General features: G+C 39.0%; 1 protein-coding gene across 1 annotated transcript in view; it reads left to right on the forward strand.

Moving 5' to 3' along the window:
- The window catches only part of SLC26A8 (solute carrier family 26 member 8), a 77,722-nt gene that overhangs the window by 15,426 nt on the left and 43,105 nt on the right, over positions 1-19,191 (forward strand). Inside the window, exons 3-7 of the mRNA XM_036096911.2 lie at positions 2,584-2,700; positions 4,169-4,350; positions 10,954-11,118; positions 11,815-11,964; positions 16,589-16,671. Of these exons, the coding sequence (XP_035952804.1) occupies positions 2,584-2,700; positions 4,169-4,350; positions 10,954-11,118; positions 11,815-11,964; positions 16,589-16,671 (697 nt within the window). The remainder of the gene's footprint in view (positions 1-2,583; positions 2,701-4,168; positions 4,351-10,953; positions 11,119-11,814; positions 11,965-16,588; positions 16,672-19,191) is intronic.

Consider the following 19,191-nt stretch of genomic DNA (forward strand, 5'->3'; position numbering starts at 1 on the left):
TCACAGTAGCCCCAAACTGGAAACAAAGACAGGAGACTGTGCAAGCCTGGAGACAAAGAAAATAGGGAGATCGCTGCCTTAGATCCTGATGGTTTTTTAGTTCTGGTTCCAGTCTCTGATGTGGCCTAACTGCCCTTTGTGCTCTTTTAGTAAATTTCCTGTTTTGCTTAAGCTAATTTGAGCAATTTTTCTCTGTGTGTTGGGGGGGTGTTTTTTTGGGGGGGTTGGTTTTTTGTTTGTGCAATCATTAGAGCCTTGCTTAGGAAAAAAAAATGTGGAAGGAGAAACTATAAATTACAAAGATTTAAGAGACCTATCAACCAATGTGAGAACCTCATTTGAGTCCTAATACAAAGATTGTAAAAGATAGTACAACATATAATAGCAAATGTTTTTTTAAAGATCACCCCAAAACCCAGCAAATCTTTGGCTGAAGGTTTCTCGTGTGGTTGTAATCAAGCTGTCAGTCATCTCAAGGTTCTACTGGGGCAGATCAGCCTTCAGGCTAACTCATGTGTTTGCTGGCAGGCTGGGTTTCTCACCTTGTGGGCCTCTCCAAGAGCACTTGAGTGTCCTCCTAACATGGCAGCTGATGGGATCAGCTATGTGGAGAACCCCTAGTTCAAAAATTATTCAGAATTTCAAAATGGTCAGAGTAGAGCATTAAGCCAAGTGTGGAGCCTTCTAAGCCCTATTTAATTGCATAGGTCACACACTCTCGAAGCCAACTCTGGCAGGTGGTGACCTGGATGAAAGAGACAGTGAGTCAGAGAGCAACCAAGACAGAAGCCATAATCTTCTTGCAACCTGCTCTCAAAAGTGACATCCTATTATTTTTGTTGTAGTCTGTTTATTAGATGCAAGTTACTAGGTCCATCCCACACTTAAGAGGTGGGGATCACACAGAGGCATGAATACCAATTAGCCATTGCAGATCATCTTAGGGGCCCTCTACCACAACCATTTATGAAATAAGTGGGGAAATTTGAACATTTACTGGCTATTTGATAAAGAACCATTATTAATTTCTTAGGTATAATGATGGTATTGTAGTTAAATTAAAAGAGGGTCTTCTGGGGTGCCTGGGGGGCTCAGCTGGTTAAGAGTCTGCCTTCAGCTCAGGTCATGATCCTGGAGTCCTGGGATAGAGTCCCACATCGGGGTCCCTACTCAGTGGGAAGTCTGCTTCTCCCTCTTTCTCTCCCTCTGCCTCTGCCCCTACTTATGCTCTCTCTCTCAAATAAATAAATAAAATCTTTTTAAAAATAAATAAATAAAATAGAAGAGGGTCTTCTTTTGGGGCACCTAGCTGGCTCAGTTGGTAGAGCGTGAGACTCTTGATCTCGGGGTCATGAGTTTGAGCCCCACACTGGGCTTAGAGGTTACTTTAAAGATAAAAAAAGAGGGTCTTCTTTTAAAGATATATACTGAAATATCAATATATGAAATAATTTCATGTCTTGGATTTGCTTAAAAATAATATGAAGTGGGAAAGGAGTGAGGGAATAGATGAAACAAGATTGACCATGAGTTGACCAATGTTGAAGCAGGTGATAGGTATATGGGAGCTCATTATACTCTATTTTTGTATGTGTTTGAACTTCTATACACACACACACACACACACACACACACACACACAAAGCCTTGCTTGTCTAAGACACTAAATTGACTCACTGAACTTGTAACTGAATTCAGAAGAGCACACGGTAAGATGTAAATTGAAAATAGGCCCTCAGGGGTGCCTGGGTGGCTCAGTCGGTTGATCATCGGACTCTTGATTTTGGCTCAGGTCGTGATCTCAGGACCATGAGATTGAGCCACGCATGAGGCTCCATGCTGGGTGTGGAGCCTCCTCAAGAGTCTCTCTCTCCCTCTCCCTCTGCCCCACCGCCAACCCTCCCCCACCCCTGCACATGTGCATGTGTGCTCTCTCGCTCTCTCTCTTAAAAAAAAAAAAAAAAAAGATAGGCCCTCAGGGCAGGAGCTGTGAGCTTGAGACATCAAAGGATGACACCATGCATGTTAATCCATTTGCTTCAAAATTTCCAAATTCTCATGGTGTTCTTGGAAAAGAAAGTAAGTATTGAAGGAGTTGTTGAAGAAAGAGACCTAAATAATTGGCATATGGAAGAGAGGAAACACATGCCAACGTGGAATCAAGCCAATTAAGCATGGTTCTTGCCTTGCTCTCCAGCTTTATTTCCAGTCCTAGAGGATTCCCCAGGGCCTTCTGCTACTAGACTAGGGGTGAAATGGGGCTGCTTCTGAGCTGTTGGAAGCAGAGGTCTTATTGTCGTGGCATCTGTTTTCCACGATTAGCATGAAGACCTTGAAGTGAGAGGTATTTGAGCCTGTGATTTAGAACTGAGGTGTAAAAGCACATGGTAAAGTGGGAGGAGAAGCTAGGTATCAAAGGAGGTAATAAAAGGGACTAGTGAAGGGCTATATGTCAAGAGATGTTGTTACCACACTCAGTCAGTGAGACACGTGGATCATTTTTATTGTAAATATTCTTTACAGTTTTTATTAAAGATGAAAAGCCAGCCTACCTTTCCTTACTTAAACTATCTTGTTTTTCAGCCCTAACGTTTAGTTTGCTGGCAAGGCAACTGATTCCTCCTCTCAATGTCTGTTATGCAGCTTTCTGTTCTTCAGTAATTTATGTCATTTTTGGATCATGTCATCAAATGTCCATTGGTGAGTTCGGCACTGGAACCACAGGTGGTGGATGGACTTTCTGCCTCAATCATTCCCTTATTGGCTAAGAACCCCAATTAAAGCTATGTTTAAGGTAGAAAAAAAGGAGGCAAAAGATGGACATTCTATCCATAGGGTGAGCGCTAAGAGTTTCGAGATTGAGCCATTATTAATGTCACTGCCAGACAAGTTGGCCAGCCAGCTGTTTCCCAAAGCAATTAGACAGCAGAGGTACTACCCTTGGTGAAATTTCCACACACTGAAATCTGACTGCCCTCAACCCAGAAGATCCAGAGGCAAGTTTGCCAATATTCCTAGAGTGGATCTATCTTTCAGCTGGACCTGTAATAACCCAAGTCCATGGGCCTACTTTATAACAACCATGTTAGCTTATTAATTTACAATGAGAAAATGCTGTCACAGTAATCAAAGCACTCAAATCCATAGGATAAGCACCTTCCTTCCCTGAGTCAAAGTCCATCTACTAATTTATAATTAGAAATAACTGTTACAGGGACCAAACTAGTTGAAGGTCATATAAGCAGCACATTTTCTTCACTTAAGTAAACCAGCATAGAAATCAAACCACAAAATGCGCAATAATCTTGGAAGGACATTGCCAACATCTACTTAGTAAAGTGCCTTTTTCTTGGCTTCCCCACTGAACAACTGACCACCCAACCAACATTGATCATTTTGACGGACACACTTTTTCTCCAGATAGGTTTGTATATTCAGTCTGGTTACCATCCCATTATTCTAGATGCGGAGTGCTAATCCTGCCTTTTTTTTAAGGACAATATCACATGTCTTTACTAAAATCCATTATGTGTTGATTTTACATTTGGAGACTGAGCAAACAATTTTATTCCCATATTTCCAAGTTCCTGGGGCATATTGCAATCATTTCCAAATACTGATAATAAGGCTACTAGAGTTTTGTTTCTGTTAGGCAATTTAAAGGTAAGATTCGCCTTTGCTCCTATATGTGACTATGTGGACTGGAGGACTGAATGAAATCATGTTTGAAATAGGTTTAGCTCAGTGTCATTTTGTACCTAGTAAATACTTCATAAGTGATAGTTGTTATTTTTCTTATTATTATTGATTAGCTTTATTTTCTGATCCACTCCCCACAATCTCATTTACCATCTCTAAGAGCAGGTACAGTGGCTGAGCCTGATAGGCATTTCCAGCCAATTTCTCTTTGAATCCCACTCCATATGCCCATATTGTAAAGAGGTTAATACCTGGACCACCAAGATCTAAATTCTGGGAGTTGGTCATGGCATGTGGAGCCAGAGTTCTTTTCTTTGCTCTTTCTTACTTCTCCAATGGCCACCTTCAAAAAAGAAAAGTTCTTCAGATCAAAGACAAAACAACACCAGACCATGCCTTGCTTTTGTCAAATATGTCAGGTTACCTGGATTTAAAACTGCACTTTCTGCCTCAACACTTTCTTTCATAGGTTCCTTCTTCCTTATGAGTGCTCTGATGATCAATGTCCTGAGGTTGTACCCATTCAACAATGGCCACCTGATTCTGGGAACTTTCATCAGGGATGACTTTTCTAAGCCCTCCTTCCTTGCGGACTATAACAGATCCTTGAGTGTGGTGGCATCCACAACTTTTCTGACTGGGATTATTCAGGTAGGATCTGAGTCTCTGAACCCCTGAAGAAGAAATAAATAAATAAAGGAGCTACAAATGAACCCCTTCCTTTTGTTGCTCCTGTTATCTGTTGTTATATATCTGGAACTTTTGTGGTTTATTTTTGGAAAACTTACAGGTTGTGTGGATAGGCTCTCCTTAGTGACAAAACTTCTCCCCTCCTCAGAAATCATTCACCATTGATTTAGGATGAGACACTGAACATTCTCATCAGTCCCTTCTCTAAAACTAAAGAAGGGTCCTAGGGACTATGATCTAGAGTTCTATTCATGATCTCATGTTTAAAAAAAAAAAAACCTCTCTATATTCTTTCAACAAGATTAGCACTCATAGGCTCACATACTATATTTTGGGTTAAGTAAGCATTAGAGTCAGACCTGGAATCCTTTTCCTAAAATTCCAGGAGCACGGCCGAAGGACAATAGTATCAATGACATATTAAAATATCAAAACTTACTTTTGGTGTGTCTTTGATTTTCTCTCAGAGTCTACCATCTAAAGCTTCACCCATTGAACTAAAGTCACATGTGCTAGCTTTATTTCTCTTTTTTTGCAACCAATCTACTCTCTAGCTAATTTTTGCTGATCTCTCCTGGGACCGTCTTTTATAAGGTAAGGTTTTACTGAAAGCCTACAAAGTCCAGCCCTGATACCAGTTATATGACTTACTTAAATCACCTTACCTTTATGGGCCTCAGTTTCCTTGTGTACAAAATGGGAATAATAACATTTATTTTGCAGGGTACTTATGAGGACTAAGTGAGAAAATACATGTAAAGCCCTCAGCGCAGAGCCTGTCACATAGTAAGCATCAATATGTTATAACAACTGGATACAGAAATATGAATTTGGTACTTTGATAGAGACCAAAAATAAAAAAAGATGATATTCCTGTGGTTTAAAATTCAATCTTGTAGGAAAAGACAAAATAAGAAGCAATAAGTCAGCAACCTATGAATTATCTACATAACCCTGGGCATGTTCTCTCCCTTCCTTTGAGCCTCAGTTTATTTTTCATCTAATAAAGGAGGAGACATTCCATTTCCAGGAAGATTAAATAGATGTACTTTTCCCTATTCCTCCTGTTAAGTACAACTAAAAACCTTGGAACGCTATATATAACACAAACATAAGAGACTCTGAAAAGTGGAAAGAAGAAGGCAAACTGGCTCAGAACCTCCGAATCCAAGGAACAACGTAGTGGTGAGTTTCCAGGGTTTTCTTTTTCCTCTTATATTTCAAACTTGGTGCTGAAGAAGCCAGAAACCCAAAATGCTAATACCTGTGCGTGCACACACACACACAGCCCTAACAGAAGTCTGTTCTTTATAGCCACAGCACCAAAAAAGGCTAGCAAGGTTGAAAACTTTTACATAATAACTACTATACTCCAGACAAACACCAAGGAAAAACAAAACAAAACTGTGGTATCAATGCGCTCATGCCAACAAAAGCCAACTGAAGACCCTAGACTTTCACCCTTACCCACCTGTAATGAAGTGCCCACCCACCCTCCAACTGGGATGTTGTCAGAGAAGGCCAAGTAGGGAGTCAAGACTTTCATTCCCACTGTGCAGTAATGAGACCCCCTTCCTACTCCTCGCTGGGGTGGTGTCAGAGATGGCCTAGTGAAGAAGACAACCCCCTCTGTTGTAGTGTCAGTGGAGGCCAAGTGGGAAGAAGTAAGGCATTCCTGTCTCTTCCAGCCAGGATAATATCAGCAGAGGGCTAGTGGGTAGCCAGAACTCCCACCTCTGCCCAGCAATAATGAAGAGTCCTTACTGCCACAGCTGTCGGCAGAAACTTAGGGGAGAAGCTGGACTTGTGCATCTACAGGCAGTAACGAGATGGCACCTGCCCCCTCCCCTGCCATCACTTTGTCAAAATAAGTGAGCTACAACAGAAGGTTTAAATAAGATCCAGTGTCTTGTAGCATAGTGCCCAAACTGTCTACCATTGAACTTAAAATTCCTTGTCTTATCAAGAACCAGAAAAATCTCAACTTGAATGAAAAAAGACAATAAAAAGATGCCAACACTGAGATGACAGAGATGTTAGAATTATCTGGCAAAGATTTTAAAGCAGCCATCCTAAACATGCTTCAGCAAGCAACAATGAACATGCTTGAAACAAGTGAGAAAATAGAAAGTCTCAGCAAGTAAACAGAAAATATGAAGAAGCAAATGGAAATTTTCAAACTGAAGAGTACAATAACCAAAATTAAAAATTCAAAGGATGGGCTCAATAGCAGAATAGAGGAGGCAGGAAAGAATGAATGAACTCAAAGAAAGAACAATGGAAATTGCCCAATCAGAACAACAGAGAGAAAACAGACGAAAAAATAATGAACAGAGCCTCAGGGACAAGTAGGGTGATAACACAATATCTAATATTCATATCATAAGAGTCCCCAGAAAGAGAGGAGAAAAAAGATGGGGCTGAATTACTTGAAGAAATAACAGCTGAAAACTCCCCAAATTGGCAAAAGATATAATCCTATGGATTCGAGAGGCTGAGAAAATTTCAAACAAGATAAATCCATAGAAATCCACCCTAAGACAAATCAGAGCCAATCTTCTGGAAACTAAAGACAATGAAAAAAATCTTGAAAGCAGTAAGAGAAACACTTTACCTATGAGGTGAGGGAGGTGAGCGACTCAAATGACAGCAGATTTCTTTTTTTTTTAAGATTTTATTTATTTATTTGACAGAGAGACACACAGCAAGAGAGGGAACACAAGCAGGGGGAGTGGGAGAGGGAGAAGCAGGCTTCCCGCAGAGTGGGGAGCCCAATGCAGGGCTCGATCCCAGGACCCTGGGATCATGACCTGAGCCGAAGGCAGACGCTTAACAACTGAGCCACCCAGGCGCCCCTGACAACAGATTTCTTATCAGAAACCATAGAATCCAGAAGGAAGTTGCACAATATTTTCTGTTTGCTAAAAGCAAAGAACTGTCAATCCAAAATCATATACCCAGTGAAAATATCCTTCAAGAATCAAAGGTTAATCAAGACATTCTCAAATGAACGAAAACTAAAAGAATTTGCTACCAGCAGACCTACCCTAAAAGAATGGTGAATGGAAGTTCTCTGAATAGGAAATGATAAAAGAAAGAATCTTGGAACATCAGGAAGGAAGAAAGAACAAAGGAAAGAGTACAAATATGGATAAATATAATAGATTTTCCTTGTCCTCTTGTGCCTTCTAAATTATGTTTGATGGTTGAAATGAAATTATAACACTGTGATGTGGTTCAAAATGTATGTAGAAGAAATATTTAAAACAATTACCATGGACCCCTGAACAACATGAGTTTGAACTTCACAGGCCCACTTATATGCAGATTTTTAAAAATAAATACAGTACAGTATTGTAAATGTATTTTCTCTTCCTTATGATTTTCTTGATAACATTTTCTTTTCTCTATCCTATGTTACTGTAATAATATAGTATGTAACACATATACCAAATATATGTTAATCATCTCTTTATCTTATTGGTAAGGCTTCCAGTCAACAGTAGGCTAATAGGAGTTAAGTTTTGGGGGAATCAAAAGTTATACATGGGGGGAGGGCACCTGGGGGGCTCAGTCAGTTAAGCGTCTGCCTTTGGCTCAAGTATGATGCCAGGGTCCTGGGATCAAGCCCTGCATCAGACTCCCTGCTCAGCCCAGCAGTCTGCTTCTCCCTCTCCCTCTGCCCCTCCCCCTGCTCGTACTTTCCCTCTCTCAGATAAATAAAATCTTAAAAAAAAAAAGTTATACATGGATTTTCAACTGTGGGGGGGGTGCCCCTAACCCCTGTGGTATTCAAGGGTCAACTATAGTTTTGTAAGATGTTACCATTGGGGGGAACTGAGTAGAGTACACCGGATTTCTCTGTATTGTTTCTCACAACTGCGTATCAATTTACAGTTATCTAAAATAAAAAGTTTAGATTTTAAAAAGTCTGTACTAGAAAATAATAGATAACATTTATTGCTATGTGTTAGTCACTGTTCAAAAACACTTTACATGTATCCATCTCGTTTGATCCTTGCAACTCCTTGTATGAGGGTAGGTATTACTATGATCCATATTTTAAGGGAAAAAAGGTATAGAGAGGTTAAGTGAATTGCCCGAGGTGACACAGCCAGTAAGATCCCAAACTGGGAATTAGGCTCAGGGTTGTCTACCTCCAGAATCTGCGCTTTAGATAATTTTAAAGTGCAAATTAATATTAATAAAAGTGAAGTGTTCAGTGTCAAAACAATGTGAAGTACAGGAATAACCTTTAGTTGGTTGGAGTTGTCTGTGAAGGAAACAACCGTGTATTGAGACTTTTCTTCATTCACTGAACATTTAGTACTTGCTTTCTATAAGAATGGCCAATAGGTTTCATGTCATAGGCCAACTCTGATGGATTGACATTGGCTGCCTAGAAAATTAGATTAACACAGATTCTGATGCCACATTACAATTGAGCAAGAAAGAGTTTTATGGTTATAGATATTTGCCCTTACAAGGTGGAAGGAAAGAGATGGCATGAAGAATGAGTGATAATGTATGTGCATCTGTCACTATTCTCAGATTTAAGTGTTTTACATGTATTATACAATGTAATCCATACAAAACACTGCATGTTGAGTATTATTCACTTTTTATAGATGAGGAAACAGTCTCAGAGAGTTGAGTTAACTTGTTCAAGCTCACACAGCCAGTGAGTGGCAGAACCAGGATTGAAGCCAAGTTCTTCATCCCTAGGAATCATGCTCTTTTCAGCACATCTCCTGAAGAGGAATTTTATTGAGCTCTTGAAAGAGATGATGGACATGGATTGGCAGAAATAGCAAAAAAAAGAGGGATTCATGCATAAGCACAGAAATAGAAATCAGCCAGTCACACAAAAGACAGGAAGCTGACTGGCGCGATTAGAGTAACAGAACATTATGGACAGTAATGACCAGAGATTGTAGAGAGACAGGGCTCAACTGACTGAAAGCTTGGAAACAAAAGCTTTTAAACCTCAAAGATTTACTCTTCCAAGTTTGTTTTCTGAGAGCTTCTAGTGCAGTGGAAGGTGCAGCTAACAATAGTAGGCTTCAAGACTTATCTTTCCCCATCTTCTTCATTAGGCTGTGCAAGTTTTCTTAACCTACTTTCTTAAGGGGAATGGGGTTCACCCTCTATCCATAATTTTCTAATTGCTTTTTATTATAAAAGATGGAGGGCACCTGGCTGGCTCAGTCAGTAGAGCATGTGACTCTTGACCTCAGGGTCTTGAGTTCAATCCCCACATTGGAGATAGAGCCTACTTGGGGGGGGAGGGGCGAATAGATGGATATGTATATTGCAAGAGTCTCTAATAAAAAAAAGTGCATAAATCTTAAAATATTGCCCCAACCTTTTTAAAACATTTTATTTATTTATTTATTTGAGAGCGAAAGAGAGCATGAGCTGGGGGGAAAGGCAGATGGAGAGGGAGAGGCAGATGGAGAGGGAGAGGTAGACTCCCCGCTGAGCAGGAAGCCTCCTGTTGGGCTTGATCCCAGAATCCTGGGATCAGGACCTGAGCTGAAGGCAGATGTTTAACTGACTGAGCCACCCAGGCACCCCAATATTGCCCCAACTTTAATCCCATTCCCCAAAAGTATCTTCTATTAATAGTTTGGGGTCTACCCTTTTAGATCCTTTGTATATTTAAAAATACATATATATAATATACATATATAACTTAAATATTATATATGCATGTGTACATATAAAATACTATATTGTAACCTTATATTTAATGTATAATTTGTGGTATATGTAATTATATATAAATATAGAATTATTATATGTAATTATATATGAATATATAATCAGATAAATTATATAAATTATAATTATATAACATATATAATTACATTTATTTATGTAACATAAATATATAAATTATGTATTAAATGTAATATAGTATTTTACATGTACTATGCATATATAATATATAAATTATGTTTATTATGTATACTGGATTTATAGAAACTGAATTTACGTCTTATATATGTTATATAATATATACATATTATCTATTATATATATAATCCTGAAGACATAAATTCAGTTTAACCATTCTTAGTAAAGATAAAAGTCAAAGGCCGAGGAGTTTGAGCTGGAACCCGGCGGTTTTTTTAACTTGTCTTTTCCTTTGTGAAAAGCCGCATTCCTCGCAGGGATATTAACATCTCCTGAAAAGGGCTATCAAAGCTTTTAACAAAAGGGCCCTTAAAAAGGCAAAAGCTTGTTCTGATCACCACTTGGTCACTGTTAACCTCACATTAATAAGGTCAATAGATTCTAGGGCAAGAACTTAAGCTTAAGTGCTCCTGAAGCCAGAAGGAAGTGTGGTCTAGCGCCGGTGCGGAGAGCTCCGGAGTTAACACCCGGGACGTAGCTCGTCAATTTCAGTCGCTGAGAAAAAGAGAGACGGAAGAGGTACCCAAGGGGCTTAACTGAACTTTTTTGTTGGAAACCTCCCGGAGAGCGCCTAATTGATGCCTTTGTTGGTTTGGTGACATTGTGTCTCACTCTGGTTTTCTTTTCCATCTGAACCTCCTGCAGCTATCAATGGGCTTGTTAGGTTTTGGCTTCGTGGCCACGTACCTTCCGGAGGCTGCAATCAGCGCCTACCTGGCTGCCGCGGCTTTACACATTATTCTGTCCCAACTGACTTGCATCTTCGGGATTATGATTAGTTTCCACGCTGGTCCCATCTCCTTCTTCTATGTGAGTAATTTCTACCCTCACCCCGAGATACAGGTGCCCCTCCCCTTGCCTCCAAAAGGAAGTGGACCCGAGTGGAGAGACGCCTGCATAGGCGGCTGGGTCAACAAGGTCTTAGAAATAATTTCATCTCTTCTAGATTCACAGTCTTAATTAATTGCAGATGCCGGTGGGATCACGTTCTCAGTTGCACTAACCATTTTGCCCAGTCCTTTAAACAAACATGATTTTCATTAAAATTAGGTTTTTAAAATACTGTAACATATCATAATTCTTCCTATTACATGCCTCATAGCAGACCTGTATCCTAAAACATCTAAAGAATATAAAATGCCACGTAGTCCCTTAATGCAAGAATGGCATAGGAGCCATGCTAAAGATCATCAATGGTCTAGAAAAATTAGTAAAGAATAGGCTGATAAACAAAACTCCTGGGTCCTTTCCATTACACTGAAACATGTAAAGTGAATTCTCTCCTTATCAGGCATTATTATCTTTTAATATCTCTTTTTCAACTTAAAAAAATATATATATCCTCCCATTTGCCCTCACTGTGCTAGTAATGCTCATAAAGACATTTGTGCCCAGAGACACTGCCTAGGGATTTCTTTTTGAACTAATCTAGAGAGAGTGTCATTTTCTAGATAAAGGCAATTATCATACCCCCTTCTAAGCCTTTGTAATTTTGTTTTCTTTCAGAACATAGTTAACTACTGTGTAACTCTCCCAAAAGCTAATTCTACCAGCATCCTACTATTTCTAACTGCTGTTGTTGTGCTGAGAATCAACAAATGTATCAGAATTTCTTTCAATCGGTACCCGATCGAGTTTCCCATGGAAATTTTTCTGGTAGGTATTTTGATGCTCCAAATTCATGGTTTAGATCATTTAAAAGACCTACTTTATAAAAAAAAAAAAATTAAAAAGCAAGCAAACTAGAAAGGGAAAGGATTAGAGGAGACTATAAAAATAATGATTTTTAAAAAACATGTTGAATTGTGACAAAGTGGAATACATTTAATTTTAAATACTAGCCTATATTTGTAAAACATGCTTATTTTTAAAGTAAATTTCTCTATTGCCTCTTTCATACTATTTCAGAAATAGGGTTTTTTTCTCTTATGGAAATAACCCAGGTTCATTCTAGCTTTTTTTTTTTTTTTTTTTTTTTTGAGAGAGAGAGAGAACAGGCAGAGGTAGGGGCAGAGGAAGAGGGAGAAGCAGACTCCCTGATGATCAGGGAGCCCAATGCGGGGCTCGATCCTAGGACCCTGGGATCATGACCTGTACTGAAGGCAGACACTTAACCGACTGAGCCACCCAGGGACCCCTCATTCTAGCAACTTTGAAAAACATAAGAAAAAAAATGGAAGAAAAGAAATTTCTACACCTCCCAAAGTCAATTACAATTGATAATTTTGGGTTTTCAGTTATTCACTGTTTTCTTCCTTCAAATATATATTGACAGGCCTATGCTCGGTGAATTTCCGTCTTCTTCTATGTAGAATGTTGTTCCTATTTTATTTTTTTTTTAAGATTTTATTTTTAAGTAATCTCTACCCTTAATGTGGGGTTTGAACTCACAACCCTGAGATCAAAAGTCGCATGCTCTACCGAGTAAGCCAGGCTGGTGCCCCTGTTTCTACTTTAATAGTGTTGCCATCATACTGTTATTCAGCCTCCTTTCATTCTCACTATGCTACAGTAGAGAAATTGAGGGAGATGAGATCTTAAATGGATTGCCTAATCCATGTCATTAGTAAGCGGCAGAGCTGTGGCTCACCACTATCTAATGATAACATTTCTTCTTTCTTTAAGAAAAATCTACTAATAAAACTTATCTTTTGCAGTTATGATTAACATTTTTACAATGATAAAGATATTTTCATAAATAAAGCTCAGGCTTTTAAAGTCAGCATTTCTCATATTAGGATTGGTGAACCCTTGGGTGTCCACAAGAATGAATTTCCCCTTAAGAAGTGTTCTGTTGCAGAGATGCTTAAAGTTCACCAAATGTCCACATGTTGCCCTATATTTCCCAGCTGCCCTGTAGTTAGTCAGGGCCAGTGATTTTGGGGCCAAAGCTTTCTCTTATAGAAAGCGTGTGAGTCCCCACGTTCTTTCTCTCCCTGCTGTGGTAATCATAGGGCTGCATGTTGAAATAATAGGGTCCCCAGGTGGAATTAGCCTGGATCTCCGAGGCACTGTTTGCAAAGAAGTTGCCCCAGAGAGACACTGACCCACAATAGACTATGTGTGGGCAAAAAAATAACACTAAGGTCTCATGATTTGTATGTTGCCACAGCATAATCTATTCTATACTAAATAATCCAGGGCTATACTCTGCATGATTAAAAGAGTATGGGAATTGCTTTGGAAATTGAGAACAAGCTCTATCTTACAACTGTTGTCTACTTCTCGTGGAGGTGTGTATTCTTTCTTCCTTGGAGTAGTTGAAAAGCTATTAATTCATAAAGGCCAGAAACTGAAAAGACTAGTTTTATCAAAGACTTCCCAAATCCTGTACATAAATAATGGTGCCCTAGAGCCCAAGGGACAACGTGCAGATGGAGTTTGGGGAGTGGAATCAGGGCCAACCTCTCCTTTTCACGGAACCCAGCTCAGCTTTGACACCTTAAGAAGCTGAGGCTTTGGAGTCACCAGCAGATGGCATATGTGATGCAGATATTGGTGTTCTCTCTTTTAATTTCAGCTTTATTGAGGTGTAATTGATATAAAGTGTACATCATGGTGATTTCACATGCATATACATTGTGAAAGGATTTGCCCATCTAGTTAATTAACACTTCCATCACCTCACATATTTATCTTGTGTGTGTGTGTGTGTGTGAGAGAGAGAGAGAGAGATAGAGAAAGAGAGAGAACATTTAAGTTCTATTCTTAGCAAATTTCAATTATACAATGCAATGTTATCTGCTATAGTCACCATGCATTACATTAGATCTTCAGACCTTATTCATCTTAAATGTGAATGTTTGTACATTTTTATCAACCTTTCCCCATTTCCCCCAGCCCCTAGCTCCTGGCAACCCTTTTCTACTCTCTGTTTCTGTGAGTCTGACTGTTTTGTTTTTGCTTTTAGATTCTATATGTAAGTGATACCATATAGTATTTGTCTTTCTCTGTCTGGCTTTGTCACTTAGCATATTGCCCTCCAGGTCCATCCACGTTGTGGCAAATCAGCCCTCTTTTTTTTTTTTTTTAAGATTTTATTTATTTATTTGACCAAGAGAGACACAGTGAGAGAGGGAACACAGCAGGGGGAGTGAGAGAGGGAGAAGCAGGCTTCCCACAGAGCAGGGAGCCCGATGCGGGGCTCGATCCCAGGACCCTGGGACCATGACCTGAGCCGAAGGCAGTCGCTTAATGACTGAGCCACCCAGGCGACCCAAATCAGCCCTCTTTTAAGAGACATCAGCAGCAGGGATCATAGTGATATTCCCTCAAGCAACCTCAAATGCAATGAACATTAACCAGAGTGATGGGGAAAGGCGAGAAGTAAGATTATAGAGGATTCTCTGAGTTGACTATGGCTGACAGATTGGTTTGGGAGCCATAGTTAAGACATTCCTTTTGGGGAGTGCTATAAATAATTAGGATGCACCATGGAGTGAAGTGGGGGAGGAAACTGAGATCCAGCAATAAAAGTCAGTGAAGACTTAGAATTGTTGCAGTTTAGGCATTACACTTTTTTGTGAACTACTTTATACTCAAAGGTTATCAAAGCCTGCAATACATTACTTATACACATGTCAAGCAAGTCAGGTGATCAGGATCACTGTCCGCCAAGTAGCAAGGATTAGAGATGTCGTCTAGAACTGGGAAAAGACCTGCATGTTTTCCCTGGCAGTGAGGCAAATGGGAGAGGGAGGATGAAAGCTGCTATGCCCTAGGGTGTAAAAAGCTTCTCACTGCACCCACCAAGACATTTACTGTTTAGACGTGCTGGAGAAAACTGCACACACCCACCAATCTGTCCTTAACACACTAGTGTCAAATAGTAAGGGAAAGTTTCAAGGCAATATCTGGGATCCAGATAGAATATACTGACAATTCAAGAATCCTATGGCTCTAAGAAAGTATACATATTATATGTTCATAATTTATATATATATATATGAGTGTGTATTTGTGTATGGGTTTATTTAAGTTGTATAGCAAACATCAAACAAGCATCAAAATAGTTGTCTTTGGGTGATTTGCTTCTGCTTTTTAATTTTTCGTATTTTCTCCATGTTCCTTTATTAGCAAGCATCACCTTTATATTGGAAATAAAAAGAGATCCTTGGCCAGTTTCCACACTTCTTGTCCCTTAACTATATAAAGAATAAAACTTTTCTCTGACTCAAGCTATGATCCAGATTTTCCTTTCCCTTCTGACCTGTAAGGTTCCCAGGGGTCTTCATCAGATCACAGCATCATAGGTAAACAAATTGCTATTCTGCTCAGTGTCTGAACTCTCAGCAGAGGCTGGGAAAAGATTTATGTGCTAGTAGGGAGAATGGGGTAAAGCAGCTATCTATGACCTGGGTATCGAGTTCTTTTGTCTCTGGCTTAATTTGCTTTGATGTGAGGTCTCTATAAGGTGTAAAGGCTGTTAGGTTGTCTACTTTGCCACTAGTTGAAATGGAAAGGAGACTTGCTATTTTAGGAGTAAATAAAGGGAGATAAAAAAAGCAAGTCATGGGATGCCTGGGTGGCTCAGTCTGTTGAGCATCTGCCTTCGGCTCAGGGTCCTGGGATCGAGTCCTGCGTCAGGCTCCCTGCTCAGCGGGGAGCCTGCTTCTCCCTCTGCCTGCTGCTTGTTCTCTCTCTCTGACAAATAAATGAATAAAATCTTTAAAATATATATGATTCTCAGTATATCTCAACAATCCCCCAAAGCCTTATTTATATTGGTACAGTGTCCCTAGATCTAAAAACTTTTACAACATGTTTATATTTGGTCTAGATGTTCCAAGTTGGTGAAGACATCAATTTGTTCCCGTTGTTATATCAGAGACCAAGGCTGAAATTGCTTTTCATTCTGGCTACAATGCTAAAAAGAGCTTAGGGAGGGGCATCTGGGTGGTTCAGTCAGTTAAGCTTCCTACTCTTGGTTTCTGCTCAGGTCACCATCTCCTGGGATCGAGCCCCCAGTCAGGCTCCACACTCAGTGGGGAATCTGCTTGAGAATCTCTCTCTCCCTCTGCCCCTTCCCCTGACGTGCTCTCTCTCCCTTTCAAATAAATAAATAAATCTTGAAAATAAAAAGAGCTTAGGGAGCCAAGAGTCAGAGAAAATTTCCGCCTTTCTTACTCCACTGAACTGGCCCTGCCTCTCTCTCCCACTTTCATGCGTAGAGACTGCCACATATTTCATTCCCTGTCTTGCCAAGGCTATAAGCACCTCTGCTCCTGGAAGCAGTTCATAATTTTTAGATGATCACATGCATTTTTTTTAACCCCTACAGATTCTTGGCTTCACTGCATTTGCAAACAAGATCAGCATGGCCACAGAAACCAGCAGGACGCTCATTGATATGATTCCTTATAGGTCAGTAACTCCACTTTTCAGGATTACTTTTCCCTTTCTGTTACCTTTGCTTAGCCTCTGACCACACAGCCTGATTGGTATTCTCTACTAGCAGCCTGGCCACAGACAAATTTGGGTTATGGGCTCAAATTCATTTTAGAATACAGAGGTTCATGAAAGAAGATGGGCTAGGACAACCCTTTGTTTCTCTGGGCAGCCTCATACTCTCTTTCCATAATTGAGCCAATTCCCCTTACACGAGTAAACGGTTGGATGCACTGGGTACCAGAGACATTCACGCAGTTTTTTCGCAGTACATCACAGGCCTTCTCAACCTCCGTACCTATCTAGCTCTCAAGGATGGAACAAGAGAGGCCTCTGTTTTCCTGGCCTCTCTCCTAGAGCTCAGTGCTCAGGAGTGTTCCTCTGTCTTCACCCACTTCGACTGAATCGGTGTCCTTGAGAAGCATTATTTCATTGCTCTGAGTAGAAAGCTGTCTTCAAATAGTCTGCCATACGGAGTTCTTAAGGACTTGGAATGAATTTACATTATAATTCCTACCAGTGACTATGGGTCACTCTTGCTCTTCTCTTAGGAAATTTTAGTTCCTGTAACCTTGATCAGATGAATCACTTTAGCTAAGAAAGGCAATACATTGCACTTTCTTGACTCACAGGCAGGCTTTTGAAGAGCCTTATTTCCTTATGCTGTTCAGTGGGGAATACTGCAAAGAGTCAGTGATACTGGCAAATTCTGGGAGAACACGACATAGGCTACTTCAATGAAAGCAGATTGGATTAGTCTCATGTCCTACCGGTTCTCCATGAAATCCGATGATGACTAAATCATTTGCAATTCTGTTCAATTAAAAAAAAAATGTGAGCAGACCACCTAGGTGCCCGGGAATGCAATGGTAAATGAGACTGACTCTGCTCTCAGAAAAAAATAACAAGAACAACAATGACATTGATGGTAATTATTTTATTTCATTTGCACCTCACAGTAATACTCCTTTTTATGGCTGAAGAAACTAAGGTTTACCAATTTAAATTACTTATCCACTATCACACAGTTGGTCAGGGGCAGAGCTATTTTTGAACCCATTTCTATTTAATTCCAAAATCTATGATTGTAATCACTCTATTGATGACTTAAAAACCATATGGTCAACTTTTGCTTATTTCATTGCAAGATTCAGGGTATAGATAGACAGGTAAGCATTTCAAATTTCTAATTTTAGATATTGCTTTTTTTTTTTTAGGTATTGCTTTGAACTTCCCTTTTTATTATATGTTTATCCAAGGTTGCTAAAGATTAGAAAAATTGAACAATTTAAATTAGTTCTTTCTGTGTCCATTCTCCTGGTAACCTAAACTGCTAACAAAAGAATTAAATGTTAGAAAACAGCAGAAAGGAAAAACAGTAGTTTGTGTTAGCATACTAAATATTTAAGGCTTACTAACATAGATTTGGGCAATAAATTCCATTTACTGTATACCTCTTTGGGATAGCCACATTTTTCTCTAATTTCTTAAAAGTACAAAAAGGGAAAATTTAACAAAAGGTTAAATATCTGCCTTTGAGCATTGTTATATTTCTATCTAGCTCATTACCTGGAAAACACCTAGGTGCTTGCAAGTTATAAGTATATTTTAAATAGAGAACTAAAACAGACATAGTTCGATGGTGAAGAAAAAGATAGTCAAAAATAGGAATTTAGATTCCTGTACATAATAATGATGAGAAATAGGAAGACAGGAGGAGATAGTACTTTGAGTTGTTAAAAGGGGTGCTTCCTACTCTAAGGAAAATAAAACTGAAAATGCATAAGCTAATAACATTTAATTAGATGAGGGATTAAATATAAATAAATCACAAAATATATTTTAAAATAATTTTCCCAAGTGTATTTAACACATTGTTCATTTTACTGAATTTGGGTTTTACACAAGATTTGGAAGTCAGTTATTGACTCCTATATCTGTGTCTTGATGAAATGATAAAAATAATTAGAAGAATAAACATTTCAAATAGCAAACTTCATCTAAAACATTTCAATGATTTTTTTTTTTTTTACTTAGAAAATAAACCTAGAGATATAGAAACCAAAGCGTATGTGTGCTTCCAAATTCAGTTTGAAGGATTATTCTATGGATCTATGGGAAAACAATACTGCCCCCCAAATCATGAAGATTTCTTTTCCTTTTTTAGTCTGTTAATATCATGATTGATTTTTGAATGTTAAATCAACATTAATTGCATCCTCGGATAAACCTCACTTGGTAATGATGTATTATTATCATTCTATATATTGATTTGCTAAAATGATGTTAAGAATTTTTGCATTTATGTATATGAAGGATATTGGCCTGAGAGTTTCTTTTCTTATAATATCTGTGTCTGGCTTTAGTATCAGAGTATTGTAGACATTATAAAAGGATTTGGGATGTATTCTCTTGTCTTTAATTTTTGGAAGAGTTTCTATAGAATTGGCATTATTTATTTCTTCATGGTAGAATTCATCAGTGAAGATATTTAGG

Source organism: Halichoerus grypus, chromosome 9 (assembly GCF_964656455.1).
Source record: "Halichoerus grypus chromosome 9, mHalGry1.hap1.1, whole genome shotgun sequence".
NCBI classification, from domain to species: Eukaryota; Metazoa; Chordata; class Mammalia; order Carnivora; family Phocidae; genus Halichoerus; species Halichoerus grypus.